At 36.1% G+C, this 22,074-nt stretch overlaps 1 protein-coding gene across 1 annotated transcript in view; it reads right to left on the bottom strand.

The window, feature by feature from the left end:
* TRAPPC11 (trafficking protein particle complex subunit 11) overlaps positions 1-22,074 on the bottom strand; it is a 76,570-nt gene that overhangs the window by 46,055 nt on the left and 8,441 nt on the right. Inside the window, 16 exon segments of the mRNA XM_043970411.1 lie at positions 965-1,040; positions 1,042-1,111; positions 1,579-1,589; positions 1,591-1,634; positions 1,749-1,827; positions 1,921-2,000; positions 4,035-4,134; positions 6,838-6,985; positions 7,483-7,616; positions 8,958-9,054; positions 12,789-12,862; positions 13,216-13,315; positions 15,859-15,973; positions 17,813-17,883; positions 18,435-18,604; positions 20,196-20,409. Coding sequence (XP_043826346.1) covers positions 965-1,040; positions 1,042-1,111; positions 1,579-1,589; positions 1,591-1,634; positions 1,749-1,827; positions 1,921-2,000; positions 4,035-4,134; positions 6,838-6,985; positions 7,483-7,616; positions 8,958-9,054; positions 12,789-12,862; positions 13,216-13,315; positions 15,859-15,973; positions 17,813-17,883; positions 18,435-18,604; positions 20,196-20,399 — 1,573 coding nt within the window. The 5' untranslated portion in view covers positions 20,400-20,409.

Below are 22,074 nucleotides of genomic sequence, written 5' to 3'. Positions count from 1 at the left end.
GGTCCCAGAACACAATTTACATTCCATCTAGTCATCAAGCAGGAAATCCTGGAAAATCTTCATATTCTCTCTCCTGCTAGCTCAAACACACCACCCTTCTCAGCTTCGTAGCTTTCCACCCCTTGGCTCTTAGAACAGGAATCAAATTGCTACGGCCACTGCTTTTGGAAAGAGTGTGATAATCAACTGTCCTGTAACTCACAAGCCTTTTGACTCTTAAGACCAAAACTCCCAACCATCCCTCCCATCATCACCAAAACACTGCATATGTTACCCTCCTCACAAAGGAAGCTCATTATGTATTTACATTCACAGCCTGTAACACTGGACCTGGCCACCCAAAGTCGTGTTTAATGCTGTTTCATTCACTCACTCCTAGTCTAGAGAACCACAATCACATTTTTCCTTAATAATATACCTCTTTGGGGCAGCTAGGTGTGCAGTGGGTAGAGCACTGGCCCCTGGATTCAGGAGGACCTGAGTTCAAATCCAGATTCAGGCACTTGACACTTACTAGCTGTGTGACCCTGGGCAAGTCCCTTCCCCCATTGCCCCGCAGCAAAAAAAAAAGGAGAGAGAGAGAGAGAGAGATAAAAACATATATATGTGTGTACACACACACACACACACACACACTTATACCTCTTTACTTATAAAAAATGTAATCCACTCCAGAGAAAGAACTGATGGTATCTGAATACAAACTGAAAACATAATTTTTTTTACTTTCCTTTTTCTGAAGGTTTTTTTTTGGAGGGGTGGTCTGCTTTTACAACCTGACATATGTGGAAATGTTTTGCGTGACTATACATATATAACATATTGAATTGCTTGTGTTCTTAAGCAGGGGAGGTGGGGAAGGAGGAAGGGAAGAGGATTTGGAACACAAAGTTTTAAAATATTGATGGTAAAAATTGTTTCTACATTTAATTGGGGAAAAAATAATGGGAAAAAAATAAGATACCTCTTCCAAGGAGTTCGAGGGAATAGGTAATGTAATCTTTTTAATTGTGCCATAAGGTAGAACACTTCAGAGCTGTGGGTCAATATAGATGTGAGCAGGGTCCACCATCCTTCTCCCCGGTAATCACACATCACGTAATCCAACAACCTAAGAAGAGATGAAAAGCAAGATGAAGTGGAAAGCAACCAAAATATTATAAGTATGTCTGTTTTTTCCAATTCATTTCACTAATTCTAGAATTTAGGGTCAAAAATAGATACAAAGATTTTCATAAGAAAATCCAAGTGCTTTCTTTTCAGTTTATATATAAACATTAAAAAACCTAGTAACTAAAAAACAAAAAAAACCCCAAAAACCTAGTAATCTAATTCAATGTAAGACTTTCCACAGGAAAGCACAATAGTCATGCCTGATTGTTGGCCAAAACTTTAATTCCATTCAGACTACTAGCAAAATATTAAGCCGATGAGTTGAGAGGTATATAGAGATAGTTAGTAGCTACTTTCACCAATATATCTGCAAAGAATTTTGCTATAAAAACTACTACACTGATTCATGATGAGGCAATCTGAGGTCAACATACAACTACTGAAGATTAGTCATAATCAACTTACTTCAAAGCTTTAACTATAATCCTTGGCAAAGTAATATTCTTCTCCCATCTGAACCACTATAAAAATAAAGAAATAAATATCAGAAGCAAAAATAAAACTACCTAATTTAAATAAGAGCTTTCAAAATCTATTTCAAGTCATATATAACTGAAGGGACAGTTGATACTTACTTAGATGACTCTTCATTCTTGGACACTTATACTTTTTAAATTGTGCAACGGCATTACTTAGAAGAGTTATTATTATTTCCTATCAGAGAAAATCAAGTAGGAAAATACTGTTAGAAAACAGTTTAATGCTGACCTTGAGGAACATAATGAGTGTTTAGAGGAGAACTCTCACCGAGTGGCTGACATTCCTTTCCTTCAGCTGAAGGGCAAGAATTCCTGCCTTTTCTTTTTCAGGATCAGAAAGATCAAAACCTGAATAAGATTAAAATTTAAGATACATTTAATCATAACCCACTCAACTAATTCTTCACAAGGATAATATGAATAAACACCCTAAATCCTGCATAATGAATTTAATAAAACCACAAGCATTCTTTCTCCTAAGACTCTTTTTTTTGTTTGTTTGGGTTTATTTGTTGTTGTTGTTGTTGTTGTTGTTTTTGGGGGGGAAGGGCAATGGGGGTTAAGTGACTTGCCCAGGGTCACACAGCTAGTAAGTGTCAAGTGACTGAGGCCAGATTTGAACTCAGGTCCTCCTGAATCCAGGGCCGGTGCTCTATCCACTGCGCCACCTAGCCGCTCCCATCTCCTCTTAAGAAACAGCTGTTCAGGATGATTTCAGAAAGGCTGGAAAGACTTGTATGAACTCATGCATATCGAAGTGAACAGAACCAAGAGAACACTGTGCACAGTGACAGCAATATTGTTTGATGAAGAACTGTGAATGACTTAACTATTCTCAGCAATACAATGATTCAAGATAATCCCAAAGGACTAACAATGAAGTATATGATCCACCTTCAAAGAAAAAACTGATATTGACTGAACAGACTGAAGCATGCTATTTTTCACTTTCTTTCATTGTTTTTCTTTTATTCAAGTTTTCTTATACAAAATGACTAATATGGTAATGTTTTACATAACTGCACATGTATAACCTATATCTGATTGCTTCACACCTCAGGGAGGGTAGAGGGGAGCAAGGAAAGGGGGGAAAAAGTTGGATCTCAAAACTTTAAAGGAGTATTTACTGAGAAAAAAAGAAAACATTTAAAAAGTTTATTATTTGGTTAAAAAAAGAAATAGCTGTTGCTTTAAGAACTCTGATCTATGTTCTGAAAAGACTATTTTGGATTCAATGTGCTTTCATACTTTGAAATTAATATAGCTGAAAGAAGAAATAAACTACTATTTAAAAAAAATTTTTTTAAATGAACTACTATTAACCTCACTGTGTTTATATAATTCATTTCTCTGCAGAGCTTTTTCAAGTAATAATTACTTGGCAAATAAGATACCAATCACTACAAAGATGACAAGCAGCATCTTCATGATCTTGGTAACTTGGAAAGAATCCAGAGAAGTTATTTCTTAGGTAATTAGTAGTCTAATCAAATTTTAATATGTTAAACATAATAAATTGCAAAATTTCAGTGTGATTTGATTTATTGTTGTCAAAGTGGATCTCCAAAGCAACAAACTTAAAAATCTTGTCAAAACATTGCCAACACAGTGATCTACTAAGCTAAATTTTTAATGGAATTATAAAAATGCTTGAGTTAATTATTAATTACAAATGGATTCTCAAAGTGTATAAATCTCAAAAGATACTCTAATAATAGTAATGAAAAGTATAAATCCATTAAAAGATTTTCTTTAAAGAAAAACAACAACACTAATGCAAGACAAATTTCCCCTTCATAATTATGTTATGCCACTGACAACCAATGGAAAAAACTATGGCAGGTATTTTTTTTATGGAAATATGGAATAAAGGCACATTATTTATGGTCTTGAACACAACAGAAAGCTTTATTTCCTAATAATTAGAAAGACATTGAAAGAAGAAGCCCTATATAAGACAGAAGGGAAGTCTCTATGAGGCAAACAGACAAATAGGAACTACAGGTGTTTATAGTATGCAGAAAAGCATATGGCCATGCTGGGTTTGCAACAGATCAGTCACTGACCTTAGGGCATTTGTCGTATTCTAGGGTAGAATAAGGAAATAAATAAATAAATAAATGCGGAGACATATCTAATTTTGCTGTTATTAGCCTTGGAGTCTGAGTTGAGGTAGGCTGTCTTGTTGGTTAATTTCGCAAAGAACTGGGGCAGAGAAGAACCAAAAATATAGGGAATAGAGATGATTGCCCATTTACAATTAAATGGAGGCTTACTGTAAAATGGTATTACTCATGTCCAGAAAGGGAAAATACAGCAAACCACCATAACCACCCATACCACACCCCACCCCCAACACAGTAAAAAAATAAAAGGGCTAACTTACTTAGAAATTCCTTGGTCGCCATGCTCTCTGTCCATAAAAGTCAAGTGTGCCTGTTTGTGTTTCTAAGGGATCAGGACTTGGATACATCACAGAAGACTGTAAATTCATTAAATAAAGTCTTAAACAGAGCTGATTGATACGTTTTGTTATAATCACTTCTTCCCTCAAAATATCCATTAAAAAGTTATTTTGGAAGAAATTGGAGAATATGAACACTAAATTTATATTCAAATACTATTTATATTTTAAAATACAAATTCAAGACCAGATTTTCTATTTTGTTGTTGTTTGGCCATTTTTAGTTGTGTCCATGGTTTTCTGGAAAAGAGACAAGGGTGGTCTGCCATTTCCTTTTCCAGCTCATTTTACAAATGAGGAAAGTGAGGTAATTAGGTTAAGTGACTTGCCTAGGGTCATAAAACTAGTATCTGAAGCTAGATTTGAACACAGGTCTTCCTGACTCCAACCTGGCATTCTATTCACTGCACCCTAGCTGCCCATATTTTCTATAAGATCAGAATAATAGTTTCATGGAAATGATACTTGAAGGATATACGATTTCACCAGGGTGGGGGTACTTGCTGAATTGATGCTAATTGCAGCAACCTTCTGAGTCTTAAACTGTCTTCATGAGTTTCTGGGGCTGAAAAAAGGTATCACCAAGCAGTCCATTTTCTATTCATGAGTCTCTCCTCATAGCTAGTCTGGTCCCCCAGACAGATAACACACAGTAATCAGATAGTCACACTCTATGTTGTTCTGGGTTTTTTTTTAAGATGCTATATCCCAGAATGTGCTGCCTTAGCCTTTGAAAATCTAAATTCAAAGACAGGACACAATGAGAGAGAAGAGAACTTTAGTGGAGGATCATGGAAAGTAAATTTAATAGAGTTCTCTGGATTTGATCTACCACCTACATGATTTCGTTTACTTCCATTATTTTACTATCCCTTTGGTAATTTAAATTAAAGTGTATCAAAAATTTTACTTTTTACATTTCCTGTTTTTTTGGCAAATGAAGTTGGTCAGACAGGAGAAATCAAAAGGAGTTTCAGCTCCACCTTACACAAGGTGAGAGTAGTTACATCAATGTTTCTTGAGTCAAATCTTGTTTCTCGTCATACAATACATCGTCCTTTCAATAATCTGGAAACCACATGGAAACTTATAAATGCTTGTTGACTGACTGAATACCATGTAAGAAGAACATAGGATGTTTTTACCCTCGACGACAAAGCTAGGTAGCTTTCTGAATTCTAAGCAGTGATCTCAGCTATTTCAAATTCTAGAACACAAAGGTCATGGACCTGTTTTTTGCAGATAGTTTTTTGTGGGGTTTTTTGTGGGTTTTTTGGTTTTTGGCTTTTTTTTTAGTGAGGCAGTTGGGGTTAAGTGACTTGCCCAGGGTCACACAGCTAGTAAGTATTAAGTGTCTGAGGCCGGATTTGAACTCAGGTACTCCTGACTTCAGGGCTGGTGCTTTATCCACTGCGCCACTGTAGCTGCCCCGCAGATAGTTTTTTTTTTCTTTTTTTGCGGGGCAATGGGGGTTAAGTGACTTGCCCAGGATCACACAGCTACTAAGTGCCAAGTGTCTGAGGCCGGATTTGAACTCAGGTACTCCTGAATCCAGGGCCGGTGCTTTATCCACTGCGCCACCTAGCTGCCCCCTGCAGATAGTTTTTTAAATGAAATCATAATCCTTTTTGATGTGACCCATGCCTCCTTCTTATGGTACACACACACCACACACAAAACCACATTCAAACATGGTCCTTATTTTAAGCTGCTTATAAAAAGGGAGCTCAATTTCTAAATGGCATCTTTACAGATGAAGGCAAAATGTCCTGTCAAATTCAAGAAGCTGTAGAACTGTGAAAGCACTGAACATAGGTTTTCTCATAGATAAAACTCCAGGGGGAGACAAGAGCCAAAAACATGTCCTATCTGAGTGTGTCCAAAGATGCCCTTCTTTCAATCCATTCCTAATCACTGTCGTGATCAAAGGAAAAAGATAAATTTAAGTTGCACGCTAAAGTTTTAATTGAAAGCATGGTTTTCTTCCCCCATAAAGGGGGATGTAAATTGTGACTTTTGCTTCAAAATGGTTTTGTCTAAAGAATGCTCAACTGGAATGCAAATATGTTTCCTTTTTTCTTTCTTTCTTTTTTTTTTTTTGCGGGCAATGGGGGTAAGTGACTTGCCCAGGGTCACACAGCTAGTAAGTGTCAAGTGTCTGAAGCCAGATTTGAACTCAGGTCCTTCTGAAACCAGGGTTCTGGCTTTATGCACTGCGCCACCTAGCTGCCCCCAAATGTTTTCCATTAAAAAATGACATCAAACTTCTAATTTAGTTTAGTTTAGTACAATAACTGAGACAGCTATGATGAAGAGGAAAGAGTAAGGGTTTGGGAGCTGTCTTGGTCATTCACTTAACTCTGTGACAGTGGACAAGTCACGAAACCTCTCTGAGTCTATTTCCTCATCTGTAAAATGGGGATAATCCTGCCCTTCCTACCTTACAGAATTACTAACATTAGCCAAGAGGACAACTTCCACAAGGTGCTTGGTCAACTACGTGCTGGATAAACAGCTCTCAGGCTAGAGCAGAAATCAATGAGCATAATTAATTCCTGAAAAGACATAGTTTACACACCGCCAGTATTTACAGGCTCGAGGAAAATTTCACCACCATTATCTATCAGTCCCACCTACCTAGTTAAGAAAGGATTAAGTGTCTGTTGAATGAAAGATTGATTCTTTTAAAACTTAATGTAGAAGTCACCGACTTAGACTTACTTCATGGCTACAAAGTGTTTTTGAAAGTTGTTTCCGTTCCTGAGAATAGTATGCTGCTTGCTGATAATAGAAACCAGGATTCTGAGTTTGAATAGCTGTCAAACCTAATTTGATAGCTTCATCAAATAAATCTCCAAAGGCTTGGAACCTTCAAAGAAAGAGTATTAAAACAAAATTATTTATGCTGACTAATTAGGCACCCAAGCTGCATAAGACTTTCTATCCATTTTGGACAAGTTATAATTAAATTTAATCTGTTATGTCTTACAAAATTCAAGTAGACATAAGGACTAGGTTTTGGACAACAGCATTTGAACTCTCATAATAAAACTAGATCTCAATTTAGTTCACAAGTCTCATCATTCAAGGGCCTCTAAGCCTTTTTTTTTTTTTTTTTTTTGCCTCTATGCTTTTGACAAGTGCCCAGAAGACAAAGGAAAGGTCTCAAAAGTACCATTAACTACTGATTTCCAGTAAGAGCCAGCATGATCCCACATCAACTGTTGGAATAAATATGACTGCATGCTGGCCAATTAAAAACCTTTGTATTAACATTAAAAAATCTCTAGTATAATCTAGGATTAAATCCAACTCAACGTAAGATGTCCTAAATCCTCTGTATCATTTTTAATGCTAAAAACATACTGTTTAGACATCCAAGCGGCATGTTCAAAAGCCAACTCCGCACTTCCAATTTTTTTCTTACACAAGTCTATGTGCTTTCGGAACTGAGCAATTGCATCCAATGGAGTATTGTGCTGGAAACACAGCCTGCAGATCTGTAAAACACAAAAATCACCTGTGGGTCAAGGAGGGAGTCACCAAAAGGCACACACCCACTTAATACAATTCTAATATAAGAAAAGCTAAACAAATAACTAAAACCAGATACAGCCTTCCTTGAGAACCTTCAAAAGAATTTCATTCTGTTTAAACACATTTAAAACATTTCATCTGTTTAGCATAGTTACCATGAAAGCACTAGAGCTAGTTAATTTTAAGTTTTTACCTATGGATAAAAAAATAATAATACATGACAAAAACAAAGATTAAATTTCAACACACACACACACACACACACACACACACACACACACACACACACACACACACACACTCCCCCTCAGGAATCTACAAAATATTCCAAAAAGGTCAAAAGCCTAAATGAAATCTCTAGAACTGCCAGGGAGTTAAGAATTCTAAATAAAAATTTTAATGTAGTTATCCCTCCCACATCACAACTTTCCCTATCAGTCAGCATAAGAAATTAAATGGGAATTTTGTGGAAGCTGCAGACAACATGCAAAGGTCAGCAGACAACACAGAAAAAAATTTACAAATTCAGAAAAGCATAAAACATATGTATAGTATTGCATAATATCAACAGATTTTATCTTTTAATACCATAATAATTCAGACTACTTCTCTGATATGGAGGGCCAAAAAAATTTACAGATTTTCCAGATCAAGGGGGTGCTATCCCTCTAACCCTCTTGATGTGAAAGGAATAACTGTAAACAATACAATTCTTAATAAAAGCATCAAGTTTAGAATGGTAAAAAATATTTAATTCTAAATACAATAATAATAATAAAAACAATGTGTCTCAAAATTTTTTAAAAGCCAACAACAAACCTCTAGAAAGTAGACAATTTTAAAATTTTGCCTCTCCAACATCAACTCTCTGAGGAATTGGGTAAAGGGATATGTAAGAACAGAGGAGGGGGCAGCTAGGTGGTGCAGTGGATAGAGCACCAGCCCTGGAGTCAGGAGTACCTGACTTCAAATCCGGCCCCAGACACTTAACACTTACTAGCTGTGTGACCTTGGGCAAGTCACTTAACCCCAGTTGCCTCACTAAAAAAAAAAGAACAGAAGAGCCCACTAGTTGAAAAACCAAGAATTAATAATTGTTTCTTTGAATAAGAAATGTCTACTGGGGGGAACAAAGATAAAATTGGTAAGATGTTAATAAAATGCCACATTCTTATAAACAGAAACTGATTCTGACCTGAGGATTTAAAAAAATACAATTATGGAATAGTTACCACCCTCTTAGTTTTATTTTTTTAAATGAAAGGGGAAAAAAATCCTCTTGATGTTTAAAATAGATTTGTTACCTTGTAGTTTATAAATCCTGCCATTGTTTTGATTTCCAACATATTAGTTTCATGGGCCCTCAATTCATGTACAAGATTGTAGGCAGTCCTGTAGTTCCTAATAACAACATTTGGGGGTTAACTTTAAAAGGCACATCATAAAGAACAAATTTATAAGGAAAAATACAAACAACAGATGATTTTTTTCTGAATGTTTCTCTGGCCCCAAAACTCATTTAACACACAATGTTAATTTCTGATTTCCTCAAACGAGGAACTCTTGTTTTAATTATTTTAATAATAGAAAAAAATTACCTTGCAACCCTATAACTAAAGGGAAAGACAATACATATATCTCTTTTTCTCTACCACTCATTACCAATAGTTGCATGGAAAATATATTGCTTTTGTCTGCACTTTTGATTTCAATGGGATAAGAAATTCCTTACATGTGGAAATTCCCTCTAGGGACATAGATAAAAAATTCACAGTCTCCAAGAGTTATCTTCAGCACTAAGAGACTTGACTATGGTCTTATTGTCAGCCTTCATCAAAGGTAGGACCTGAAACAAGGTCTTCTGGCCTACAAGTCTCTGACTCTACCACTCCACAAGGTAAGAAAATAAAAAAAGATAACTAGTGATGAATACAGAAGAGTTCAGTAAGTTTTATGAACAACAGGAATAGGACCTTATGCAGCTGGGGATACAGGGGAGGGGCAGAGAGTAGAAAACTTCTCCTGATACCTCATCCTCTCAATACACTAAAGCATCAAACCGCTATTATTGTTGCCTTCACCCCCCAGATATAGTTATTTGGAGGCAGGAGGGAAGGGATGAATTTTCTACACAAATAAAATGGGGAAATCTTGCCTTTGAATACAGTTCTATTATCAGAAAGGCAGAAAAATGGAACCCAGCCAACCCCAAAATGATCCATCTTGTTTGCTTATTATGAGTTTAATAGAAATATCATGGATAGAAAAATACTTCCCTTTTTGGAAAGTTATACTTTGCACAGATCTGTGACAGACACCAATTGAGAATGACAGCATTTTAAAGTCTGAAATTTAGCTCAACAAGTAGGTTCTTTTATACAAAGATCCAAGACAATTCTAAAGGACTTATGATGAAAAATGCTATTCATCTCCACATAAACAGATGGAATCTAAATGCAGATCAAAGTATCCTGGTTTTTTTTTAATACTTTATTTTTATTTTGTCTGTTTTCTTTCACAACATGACTAATATAAATATATTTTGCATGACTATATATGTATAACCTTTAGCAAACTGCTTGCCTTCTCAATGAGGAAGGAGGGTAGGAAAGAATTTGGAATTCAAAATTGCAAATAATGAAGGTTAAAAATTGTTTTTACATAGAATTGGAAAAAACAAAATATTAAAAAAATCTTTTTAAAGAAGTGGGTTCTTTTTTTCTAGAGGAGGGGGAGGAAAGGAAATAGAATTTCTTACTGTTTGAAAATTTTAAACAAAACACAATGGTACATGTATATACAAAGACTATACCTTAGGTACTGGTTGGAATCAATGTAAGTTAGGGGTCAGGAACTTTGTCCCTAATTAGGTGAATAACAAGGGAAGACAAACTACATATACAAAGGATGAGGAAAGGGAGAGGGCAAAGAAAAAGGGAAAAAAGTAAATAGAGGTGGAAGTACCAATAAAAAATGTGCCATTGGGGCAGCTAGGTGGTGCAGGGGCAGCTAGGTGGCACAGTGGATAGAGCACCGGCCTTGTAGTGAGGAGTACCTGAGTTCAAATCCAGCCTCAGACACTTAACACTTACTAGCTGTGTGACCCTAGGCAAGTCACTTAACCCCAATTGCCTCACCAAAAAAAAAAAAAGTGCCATTGAGACCTGGCACACTGGTTATCTACCCCAGGTAGCTCAATGGCAACAGTAACATACATGATTATAACAAAAGAAAAATCTCAGAGTAGGGTCTTCTTCATAGAAATAAATTATGTTTTTCTTATTAATTTTCATATACAAAATAATTTCTTCTTAGAATTCGTTTGTTTGTTTTGTTTTGTTTTAGTGAGGCAATTGGGGTTAAGTGACTTGCCCAGGGTCACACAGCTAGTGAGTGTTAAGTGTCTGAGGCCGGATTTGAACTCAGGTACTCCTGACTCCAGGGCTGGTGCTCTATCCACTGCGCCATCTAGCTGCCCCAGAATTCTTAAAGAAAAGAATGAAGTTAATTAAGTTTTACAAAATCCTTGTTATAACAGAGGTTTCAGAAGACAGCAGTCACAACAACTCTATAAACTAATTATTTTATACCAGCCTTTTATGTCAAATAAGATTCAAAGAACGTGGTCTGATTCTCACTACATTTTGAATCTGGGAGGCAGTGTAACATACAGTCAGAAAGCTGGCCTCAGAGGAAGGAAAACCTGGTTTCAAGTTTGATGTGACCCTGGGAAAGTCACTTAACTTTTGTGTGCCCAAGGCAATTCCCTAAGACTATAAGTTGCAGAAAAGGTATTGATTTACATTGGTAAAGGATCATTCCCTATCAGGAGTACCCCTTACTGACAAAATCACTGATCCAGAACAAAAAAAGAAAACAAAATTGAACCTAGGTAAAAATAAACAGTTTTACTTTTTCAAGAATCAAATAAAGGAACTCCTATTTTGCTCCTTTATTGTTCTATTCTTTAATCCTTATCTCTGTCCACCCCTGCTTCCTTTCACTTCTGTACAAATATCCTTCTTGTACTCTGAATTATCAATCCCTTCCAAGGTGCCATTGTCAGCTGCATAGGTTCTTTATCAACAAAGACTCAGCAAGCGCAGGTGAGGAAAAGGGAACTGTGTCAAATGAAATCCTTGGTGGTTAAGTTCTCTGTTACTTTCAGCAAGGTCTAGCCCCTCATTAAGACTCTTCTGATAGGGGGCAGCTAGGTGGCACAGTGGATAGAGCACCAGCCCTGGAGTCAGGAGTACCTGAGTTCAAATCCAGCCTCAGACACTTAACATTTACTAGCTGTGTGGCCCTGGGCAAGTCACTTAACCCCAATTGCCTCACTAAAAAAAAAAAAAAAAAAAAGACTCTTCGATAACCAGAGCAACACACAGGAAGGAGAATGTATGTGAGATACTAAGGTTCACTACTGGTGAACCCATGCCAGTGAACAATCTCCCCTCTCCACTTTTAATGATAAAACATCTAAAGAGACTAAGAGCTGCAGGATACACAAAAAAGTTGATTTGCTAAGGTTATAATGTGCTCTAAAAGTCTAGGCTTTCTGTATATGAATAAGAAATTTCATGGAAATTCTAAACAAGAATCTAAGAAAATTAAAGTTCTTCAAAGCAAAGTTCATTCAGTCATGTAGTTTTAAAATCATATCAGTCAATTAATTGTATATTTATTTAATTCAGAAATTAGTCTCAACAGCTCAAATGGAAATATCTCTAAGAAACATGCACGGGGGAAAAAAGCCAGGTTAATAACAGAATTACATGCTAAAAATTCCTCTGAATTAAAAAAAACCTCAATTTACAAATATAAATTTACATTAAAAATGAATGCTATGTTTATATAATTATATATTTATGACAATATAATACGAATATAATATGAAATCTAAAAATATGAATATGCAAATCATTCAGATTAAATAAATATAAACCACTATGAAATTTACTCCAAGTTAGAAACAAGATATTAAAAGGATCAAAAAAAGAACATATTTCCTTAGGACAAGCTCATAAAATTTTACATTTTACATTTTAAAAAAAGATTTGGTAGACACTAAGAATATTTCAAATTGCTAACAAAAAAGAAAATGGGGGAAAGTTTGGCAGTGGTCATAGACTTACTTTAGGGCATTCTGTGTATCTTGTTTAAGTTCACTGAAGAATGCGATTTTGAATTGATGTCTGACAAATAAAAGCTAGAAAAAATACAAATAAATTACTGCCACCATATACAAATTTAAAAGTTCACTTTTAAAAGTCTTAAAAGTTTAAAATATACAAGTATGTGGAAAGGCTGGTATAGCAATGAACAGAACTGAGTAAACTTTACACCCTACCTCTAAGAGCTTGATTTAAGCCTCATTGAGCTTGGAGACAGATTTTTTTTTTGAGACAGGTTTTTAATTAATATTTTGGCTGCATTTGAAGATGACTGATTTTAAACCACTAAAAAGTCAAGCTTTAAAGTACATTCTAAAATGATCTTATAAAAGTCAAAGTTGAAAAATTTGCTCTAGAATGATTAAAATATTTTCCTAATGACATGTACCTGGTGCGTTGTTTTGTTCAAAAATTCTTTATGAGATTTTACCCTTCGGATCTCAGTGTAGTAGTAAGTCTGTGCATGTTCATAAAAAGCATTTTCTAATCTGCAAAAGAAATGTTTTAATACTGAAATCACCTTAAACAAATAATACTTTCAGAAGCATTTTATCTATAAAGCCTAACTTTATTTAATAACATGGTGTATCATGTTTCACAATTTAATCATCTAATTTTATTTTATTATTATTTTATTTTTTTTAGTGAGGCAATTGGGGTTAAGTGACTTGCCCAGGGTCACACAGCTAGTAAGTGTTAACTGTCTGAGGCCGGATTTGAACTCAGGTACTCCTGACTCCAGGGCTGGAGCTCTATCCACTGTGCCACCTAGCTGCCTCAATCATCTAATTTTAAAAAAATAAAAATTTAGTTCACAATTCAAGCTACTACACCATCGTAACATGGGATGTAGACATCTGGAAAAGCTGAAAGATATGGACAGCCAGCACTGTTTAGCTACTTCAGTACATTTAATAGGTTATATCGAAAGAACCAGTAAACTGAGCAAACTAAAAATAGACCCCCAAAATATAAATAAGTTAAAATAACTCTCTCTGCAACTATCACAGCAAGACTTCATCTAGAACACTGAATGACAAAGAGCTGAATGAAAATCATAAATATCCACAAAGCAGAAATCTCCTCCTGGAAGATGAGAAAAATCAAAGTAGAACAGTAGAAGAATTGAACTTTAGGTTTCTTCTTGTCTCATAACAAAGGAGAAGGAATATTCTGAACATTTCTGAAGTTATTTTCAAAAGTTTAAAACATCCAAGAAAAACATAACACAAAAGGATATGTATAAATTATTTTAGTCATTTTAAAGATTTTTTTTAAAGAAAATAATAGGTTTCCTTTGTAGTCCCATGTATTTTATTTTGTACATTTAAAAACATTCTGAGAAAGGGTTACAGACTTCAGACTGTGAAAGGAGTCCAAGACACACAAAAAGGTTAAGAATTCTTGTTAAAGAGGCTTTTTAGAGGATGGTGGGGAGTAATATATTGCTCTAATTTCTCCCCCTATCCCGGACACCTTCTTCAGTGTGATCCCTCACCAAAATATAGATACCACTTTCCCAGTTCTTCATCAAGAACTAGAGCAGGCGTCAAAAATCAAACTACCTGATCTGTACATTTAAATTGAAATCAGAAAGGGATATTACATTCTCTATTCCCGAGCTGTCAAACTCATGGCAAGCCCAGATTAAAATATAATTAGGAAATGTTTAACAAAAGAAAAATACAACATAATGACCATTTGTGGTTTTGTAGGTCAACATGTGACCTGTAGGCATCTGTTTCTATTTGAGTTTGACACCACTTCTCTATGCTATAATCAAAATTAAACTCCAAGAGACATACAAATATAGATATGAGAAAATGTGGCATGCCCTAAATGAGTCCATCATTCCACATGCAGTCTCCCAAACCTATATGTGATTTTGCCAATGAAACCTGTCCAAGAGCAAGCAAATCTAATGCAGAGCTAAAAATATACAAAAAGAACAAAACCATTCTCTGTAGTTAATTAATTTTTTAAAATAGTATTCAAGTTGAAATATCTGTGATTGTTTTAATTAATTATAGTAACTCTGGTGAAATGAGTTTTTTAAATACACAGAATTTCCTTGTTTTTTAATCATTTAAGATGCTTGTGGCATAATAGAAAGAGTAGCCCAGGTTCACATCCTAGATTTGCGGCTTCTCAGTCAGGAGACATTGGGCAAATGACTTCCTCCCCTCGCTTTAAAATGAAGAAGTTGTGGCCCAGGAAGCTAAGTCAGCTCTCTAAAGCTTCTTCCTACTCTACCTTTCTATGATTTTCTCTAAACTTATTGTGACCATATACTCCAATTTTAAGGTAGGCCATCCAGGTTGCAGTTAAGTAGAGATTCAATTCAGGAAAGCATTTAAGCATATCCTTGGGTTCTGTGATGCTGAGAAATGCTTCCCAGGGCACAGTGATCTCCCTTCTGCTTTTAAATCCTTTTAAACAGAATATATCTTCATCATTCAGTGAATCACTTAATACTCTGTCTTTCACTATTTTTTAACTACTTCACCTTCATCAGTTTTCTCTCCCCAATAACCTAAATTTGCTTGAGGAAAGAGATTAATGTTACATTTCTCTTGGATCCCTCAGGGTAATTATTGGGAAAGGCTGCATGGCACAGGAGACAGAGGACTGGCCTAGGGCTCAGGACACCTGGGCACCTGTGCCAGATCCAACATCTTTGAGCCCTGGGATCTCGGCCAAGTTACTTGACCTTTCTGAGCTGCAGCTTCCTGAATCTGTAAAAGGAGACAATAACTGCACTACCCACATCTCACAGAACTGGTCTAAGGAAAATGTTTTCTAAAATACTCTAAAAATGTGAGATAATATTACAGAGAAGTTATCATTGACTCAATCTACAAGGCAGGTCATAGAGGGTTCTTTCTTGCTCAAAAAAAAAAAAAAAAAAAGGCCACGGGCCCACAATGATTTGCATTTTTAAAGTAGAATAAACTATTAAAAGTGTAAAGTGATTAACTACTCTGCATATCATTTTTCTACAAGAACACATAGCTCTTTCTTTACCACTTACCTTATAATATAACCCACAAGGTGATCAGTGTGTGGCAGGACAAACAGAGATTTTCCAGAAAGTTCACAAGCATTACATAAAGCGGCTGCCCTTTCTGAAGCAATCACGTCTTCTCCTATTGCATGCCCACCACAAAGAGAACAAGGAATAAAAGGAGTTAAGACCACAAAATAACTATCTCTCTCAAAGCCACAATTACAATCAAAGATAAACACCTAAATTGCTTTTCACTGGAGAAATGGTGAGATATTAAAGGAGAAGGAATTAAATGGAGAGTCCAGGAATCCTGAGAGAGGTACAATACAGTAATGGTAGATTTTTGTTTGCCCAAACATCTCTTGGAAGTCTCTCTCTTTGCTTAATCCAACTTCTGTATAATCGATCATTTCATTCTTCAAAAGAAAACAACAAAGGAAACTTCTGTTCTCAACCTAATTCTGAATCAACGAGGAGAAACTGTTACTAAAGCAGGAATAAGAACCTTGGGACCATGAGATCATTCAAGTCAGAGTTTGTGATTAGAAACTTCACTTTTCACTGAAGAAAAAGATTTCATGGAAGAAAGAGGTTAAGTGATTTGCCCATAGTTACTCAGCTAGGGAAAGTATGAGGTAGGATTTGAATTCAAGTCTTCCTGACTCCAAGATTTATATTCCACCAATGGTGCATCTAGGTAAAGAATGCTGGGGGCAGCTAGGTGGTGCAGTGGATAGAGCACCATTCCTGGAATTGGGAGGACCTGAGTTCAAATCCGGCCTCAGACACTTAAACACTTACTAGCTGTGTGACCCTGGGCAAGTCACTTAACCCCAATTGCCTCACTAAAAAAAAAAGAAAAAAAAAAAGAATGCTGGAGAAGGAGTATACCGAAGTTTCAGCAAAGTAAATAAGCAATACTGCATCTCATGCTATCAAGATGGAAAGATATGAGTTAGACAGTAGTAGACAGATTTAGAACTGGTTAGTTGAACCCAGAAGGTCAATGTCATCTTAGAGGGAGGTCTGTAGTTGTGTGCATCAGGGGTTTGTCCTTGGCCCTCTGTTATGTAGTATTTTTATTACTGATCTGGACTAAGACATAGAAAATATATGTTTCAACTTCACAAATATAAAAAAAATGAAAGAGGAATGTTTAGACGATAGCTCCTATGAAAAACGGGTTAAGAGTTTTAGCAGACTACAAGTTCAAATCACAACAATGTAATAGCAGAATTTAAAAAGCTAATGCTATTGAGAGATGGCTGGTTTACAAAATGAATAAGGAAGCTGACAGTTCCACTGTACTCTATCCTAGTCAGACTACATCTGAAATACTATGTTTATTTCCAGGCATGACATTTTAGGAAGGACAGAGACAAAGTAGACCACATTCAGAAGAGAGTAATCAAGAATATTAGGAGACTAAAGAACAAAGTATCAGAGGATAGGTCAATGGAACTGTTTAGAATGGAAAAGAGAAGATGTGGAGAGAAATGGCAGTCAATTTTTTGAATGACTGTCATGTATAGTAGAGGGATTAAATTTAATTTGCTTAAAGAGAACAGAGAAATGGGTAGAAGTTGCAAGGATATAGGTTTAGTCTTGGTTCAAAAAAGAAATTGCTAACAATTAGAGCTGTTGAAAAATGTAATGGGCTAATTCTGGAGGTTGTGACTTGGTTTCCTCTTCTTGGAGGTCTTCAAGCAGAGACACAATAATAATTTTTTGAGGATCTTAGAAAAGGAAGTCTTGTTTGGGTTAGAATTGATGGTCTCTGGTTCCTTCCAACTCTTAAGAGTCTACAATGTACCATTCTCAAAACATTAAAGGAACAACAGTCCCACAAGTTCAAGGGTTACAAATTGCATATAGACACTAACCAACAAAATTATAACAAGAATTTCTAAGAGATTAAAAAAATGATTATGACAAATCAGATGAAGAGAATTATATAGTTTGGTTAATCTTTTCATACCTGGAGGTAAAGGGGTTTTCTTTTGAATGAGAACCACAGCAACTTTTGTGTTTCTGCCTTGTAAACTTTGCCTGTATTATGAAAAAGAGTATTTTAGGGGGAAAATATTTTAGCATGTTTATATGCTTTACTTTTTAGTTAAAATATCATAAGCTTTAAAACTCAACTCATTAAATAAAACAGATCCGGGAGGTCCTCTTTCACCCCCAAAAAGGGGCATGAGCCCAAAATGATTTTCATTCTTACCAGCAATATCAGTAATCAACAATTAAAGATAACTCACAAAGATATATAAAATTTCAATTCTTTACCCAAAAAAAATCAGCTTTGATGTCTCAAAATTAAGTTCATTGTACAATCCAACTAAAATTGTAAGTGTAAGCAAAAGCTTATGTAGGCTATTACCTGGAGTTTTCTTCACATTAACTTTCTATTGGGTGAAAACTTTTCTCACCTGCTAGTGCAGAAACACCTCTTTCTTTGGGATTTAACCCTCCCCAGAGGGCTTAGTATAATCTTAGTATAATACAATGTTCAGCATTCAGTGGTCCTAAGTAAATAGTACTTGACAGATACAGGGTATTTACAAGCTCCTAAAATATGCAAACTAAAAATGCCATACCTCACGATTTCCACTCTTGTAGCGCATTCAGACTGCTTTTCTTTCCACTGAGGTTCATCCCAATCCAATTCATAGAACACAACCACAAGTGCTGGAACCAGATTCAGATGTTTGTTCATCCAACCAGTCTTTAAGATCCCTTTTGGAATGTACCATTCATAGGACGTCCTCTGAAAACATTAACACAGGTTAAGAGGTAAACTTACAAAGTTGTTACCTGATGATTTGAGAGAAAGGGAGGAAGAAAAAACGGGTAGGCTTTCTCAAGTCCTTTTCATGGCTTTAGAAATCTACATCTCATTGTTTCCTGCCCTTCAGTGTCCTATTCCAATGGAGGTGGGTTAAAAAGTAGATTTTTAGTTAAGAAGATATACAGGGTTTCTCAAAAGTCTTAGTGTACATTAAGCTATTAAAGATTAAAATTGTACTAAAACTTTTGGGACATCCTGTATTTCTTCTGTAACAAGAATATGAACAGATGGTCTTTGCAGCATCCAAGGGCCAAGCAAAATGAAACACAGTGCTTCAATATGGAACAGAAGAGCAGCCACTGTAACGCTAGGGCTAACTTCAGGCTAGTGGAAAGATAATTGACTAGATCTCAACCCAGATTCCAAAGATCTTCTTCAGGAATTCAGCTGGAAACTTCAAGCGATATCTAAATTGCAGGGATATGGCTATTTACAAGGTAGGCCAAAAGCCATGAATATTTAATAACTTCATTTTTTTGTTTTTGATTTATAATACCATAGCATTATATACAGTATATATAGGAAATGAATTTACATTATGTGTGAAAAATCAACTTTCATAAATGGCAAAAAATTTTCAAAATAATTTTCAAAAAGTCATTAAAACATCACACTGCTTCATGATTTTTGTACAACCCCCATCCCACTCGTAATTACACCAGTTCTTGTGGGAGAGGGCAGTTAATGACAGTTTTCATGAACTGTCACCAAGCCAAGTCCTTGAAAAAGTAATACTTGGGGCCAGACTCTTGGAGAACATGAAGCAAAGCATCAAATGGTGGTCTGAATGGTGACTTAGCTGTCACTCAACATTAACAACAGAAAGGAAAATGAGTACAGAGTGGCTGGTAACTGTCACACTTGAAGATTTAAGAGAAAGCCTGATGTTTCCTGGACAACATGTAGCATCACAGAATCTTAAGAGCTGGACTCAATCTTAGAAATCATCTACTCCAAACTTCTCATTTTACATCTAAAATTACCAAGACCCAACTTGACTCAAGTCACACAGTCAGTAAGTGACATAATTGTGACATGAATCCAGATTTTCTAAGTCTAGAGTTCTTTTCACTCTATCATGATACCACTGAGCTTCTGTGGCAAAGATGTCCTACATAAACATTTGTTGTTTGCAGTCTTTTACAAAATTATAGCCTTCAAAACATGCCATATACCCTAAAGATCAGTCTTGGAAACAAGGCTCCATACTCAACACACTGAGTTAGAACAAGAAGAGTAGAAAGCTTTGAGAGCTATAATGATGTACCCTGGAGGTGATGGGAACTGCAATAGCTGCTGGTATTGCCATGTCTTTAGGTTTATGTCGAAACTGATGCATTTTGAGTTAGTAAAATCAAGGATATAACACCAACCCATGGAACAGAAGTCCTTAAAAATTCAAACTACTGTATATGGCTGAATACTTCAATGTGAATAATGCCTCTAAAAAGTTCGGTTTAGATAATATCACCCTGCCCCCCCCTCCCCCCCCACCAAGTAAGACTGTTACCTTGGTTCTGCATTTAGGATATTCATGGTCACCAGGAAGCACTTTGAAAGAGATTGGTACTCGATCAGCTCTTCGATTGGCACAAAAAGCATCCCAAACAGCACGATGAACAGCATTATAAATTACATCGAGGCCAGTAAGTGTAACAAAGGCCATAGGCCGGCAACATAACTCCACAGGAAAGTCCCATTGGGTGGGACTCATCTTCAGTGTTCTGTAAAAATCATGAAATAAAAAAATTTACTACACTTAGAAATAGTTGTTTATAATTCCGCTCTCTACTTAAGTCAATTTCTTCCATTAAGAAATTACTGAGGGGCAGTTAGGTGGCCCAGTAGATAAAGCACCGGCCCTGGATTCAGGAGGACCTGAGTTCAAATCCAGCCTCAGACACTTAACACTTACTAGCTGTGTGACCCTGGGCAAGTCACTTAAACCCTCATTGCCCTGCGGGGGGGAAAAAAAAAAAGGAAGAAATTACTGAAAAGCAACAACAAAAATGCAAAATAAACCACCTTTCAATTTCTATAATAACCATGAGGAGGAAAAGCAAGATACAAAGAAAAGTAAGATCTTAATTTCTGATGACAGTCATTTCTGGGGACGTGCGCACGTGTGTGTGTGTGTGTGTGTGTGTGTGTGTGTGTGTGTGTGTGTGTGTGAAGACATACTAGTATACAATAGGTACAACTATCAACAATTCTGAAAATCAATTTGGGGTCATTCAAATAAACTAACTAAAATGTCCATATCCTTTGATCCAGAGATCCCAATGCTAGGCATATATTTCAAGGTAGTCAAAGATAGGAAGACAGACCTTATACACACCAAAATAGTCATTGTGCTCAGTCATTTTTCAGTCGGACTCTTTGTGACCCCCCATAGGGCTTTTCTTGGCAAAGATACTGGAGTGGTTTGCCATTTCCTCTTCCAGCTCATCTGACAGATGAGGAAACTGCAGACAACAGGGTTAAGTGACATGCCCAGGGTGACATAGCTAGGAAGTGTCTGAGGCCATATTTGATATTATGAAAATGAGTCTTCATGCCCTGCATTCTATCTACTATACCAGGGCTTCTTACACTTTTTCCACTCACAAACTCTTTTTGCCCAAGAAATTTTTATGCAACCTTGGGTAAATAAAATAGGTATACACAACCTTTTACTGTTGCCAAACTTTTCACGACTCCCACATTCAGTTATGTGACCCCACACACAACCCCATTTGGGATTGTAATCCAGTTTAAGAAGCTTTGCACTTATGCCTCCTGGCTGCTCACAAAATATTCATAGCAATACTCCTTATAGTAGTAAAGAACTGAAAATAAGGCAGATGTCCATTGACTAAGGAATGAATAAACAAAATGGAATAAGAAATCATAATTATGTCATAAGAAATTATAAATATGAAAACATACACTGATACAAAGGGAAGTAGAACCAGGAGAACAACATAAAGGGCTAAAACAATTGAAATAGAACCAAACAAAGGACTGAATGCAGTGTAACTATGACAACAAAACTTGGTCTCAGAGAAGAAATGAGAAAATATAACTTCCCTCCCTTCTTTGCAAAGGTAGGGAATTATGAATATGGTACACCAAAAACCCAGCTAACTTATTAACTAGCTGAACTACCTTTCCCCCCTCTTTTATTCTCTGTTACAAAGGATACTTCACTAAGTCAAAAGAAGGATATATATTTAGGAAAAAAAGTGATCTAAAAATAAAAAATATCTATAAGGATTTCTCTCTCTCTTTCTTTTTTTGGTGAGGCAATTGGGGTTAAGTGACTTGCCCAGGGTCACACAGCTAGTAAGTGTTAAGTGTCTGAGGCCAGATTTGAACTCAGGTCCTCCTGAATCCAGGACCAGTGTTCT

This window comes from Dromiciops gliroides, chromosome 6 (assembly GCF_019393635.1).
Source record: "Dromiciops gliroides isolate mDroGli1 chromosome 6, mDroGli1.pri, whole genome shotgun sequence".
In the NCBI taxonomy this organism is placed as follows: domain Eukaryota; kingdom Metazoa; phylum Chordata; class Mammalia; order Microbiotheria; family Microbiotheriidae; genus Dromiciops; species Dromiciops gliroides.
Note: the sequence above shows the minus strand (reverse complement) of the source record. Positions and strands in the feature narration are given on the sequence as shown.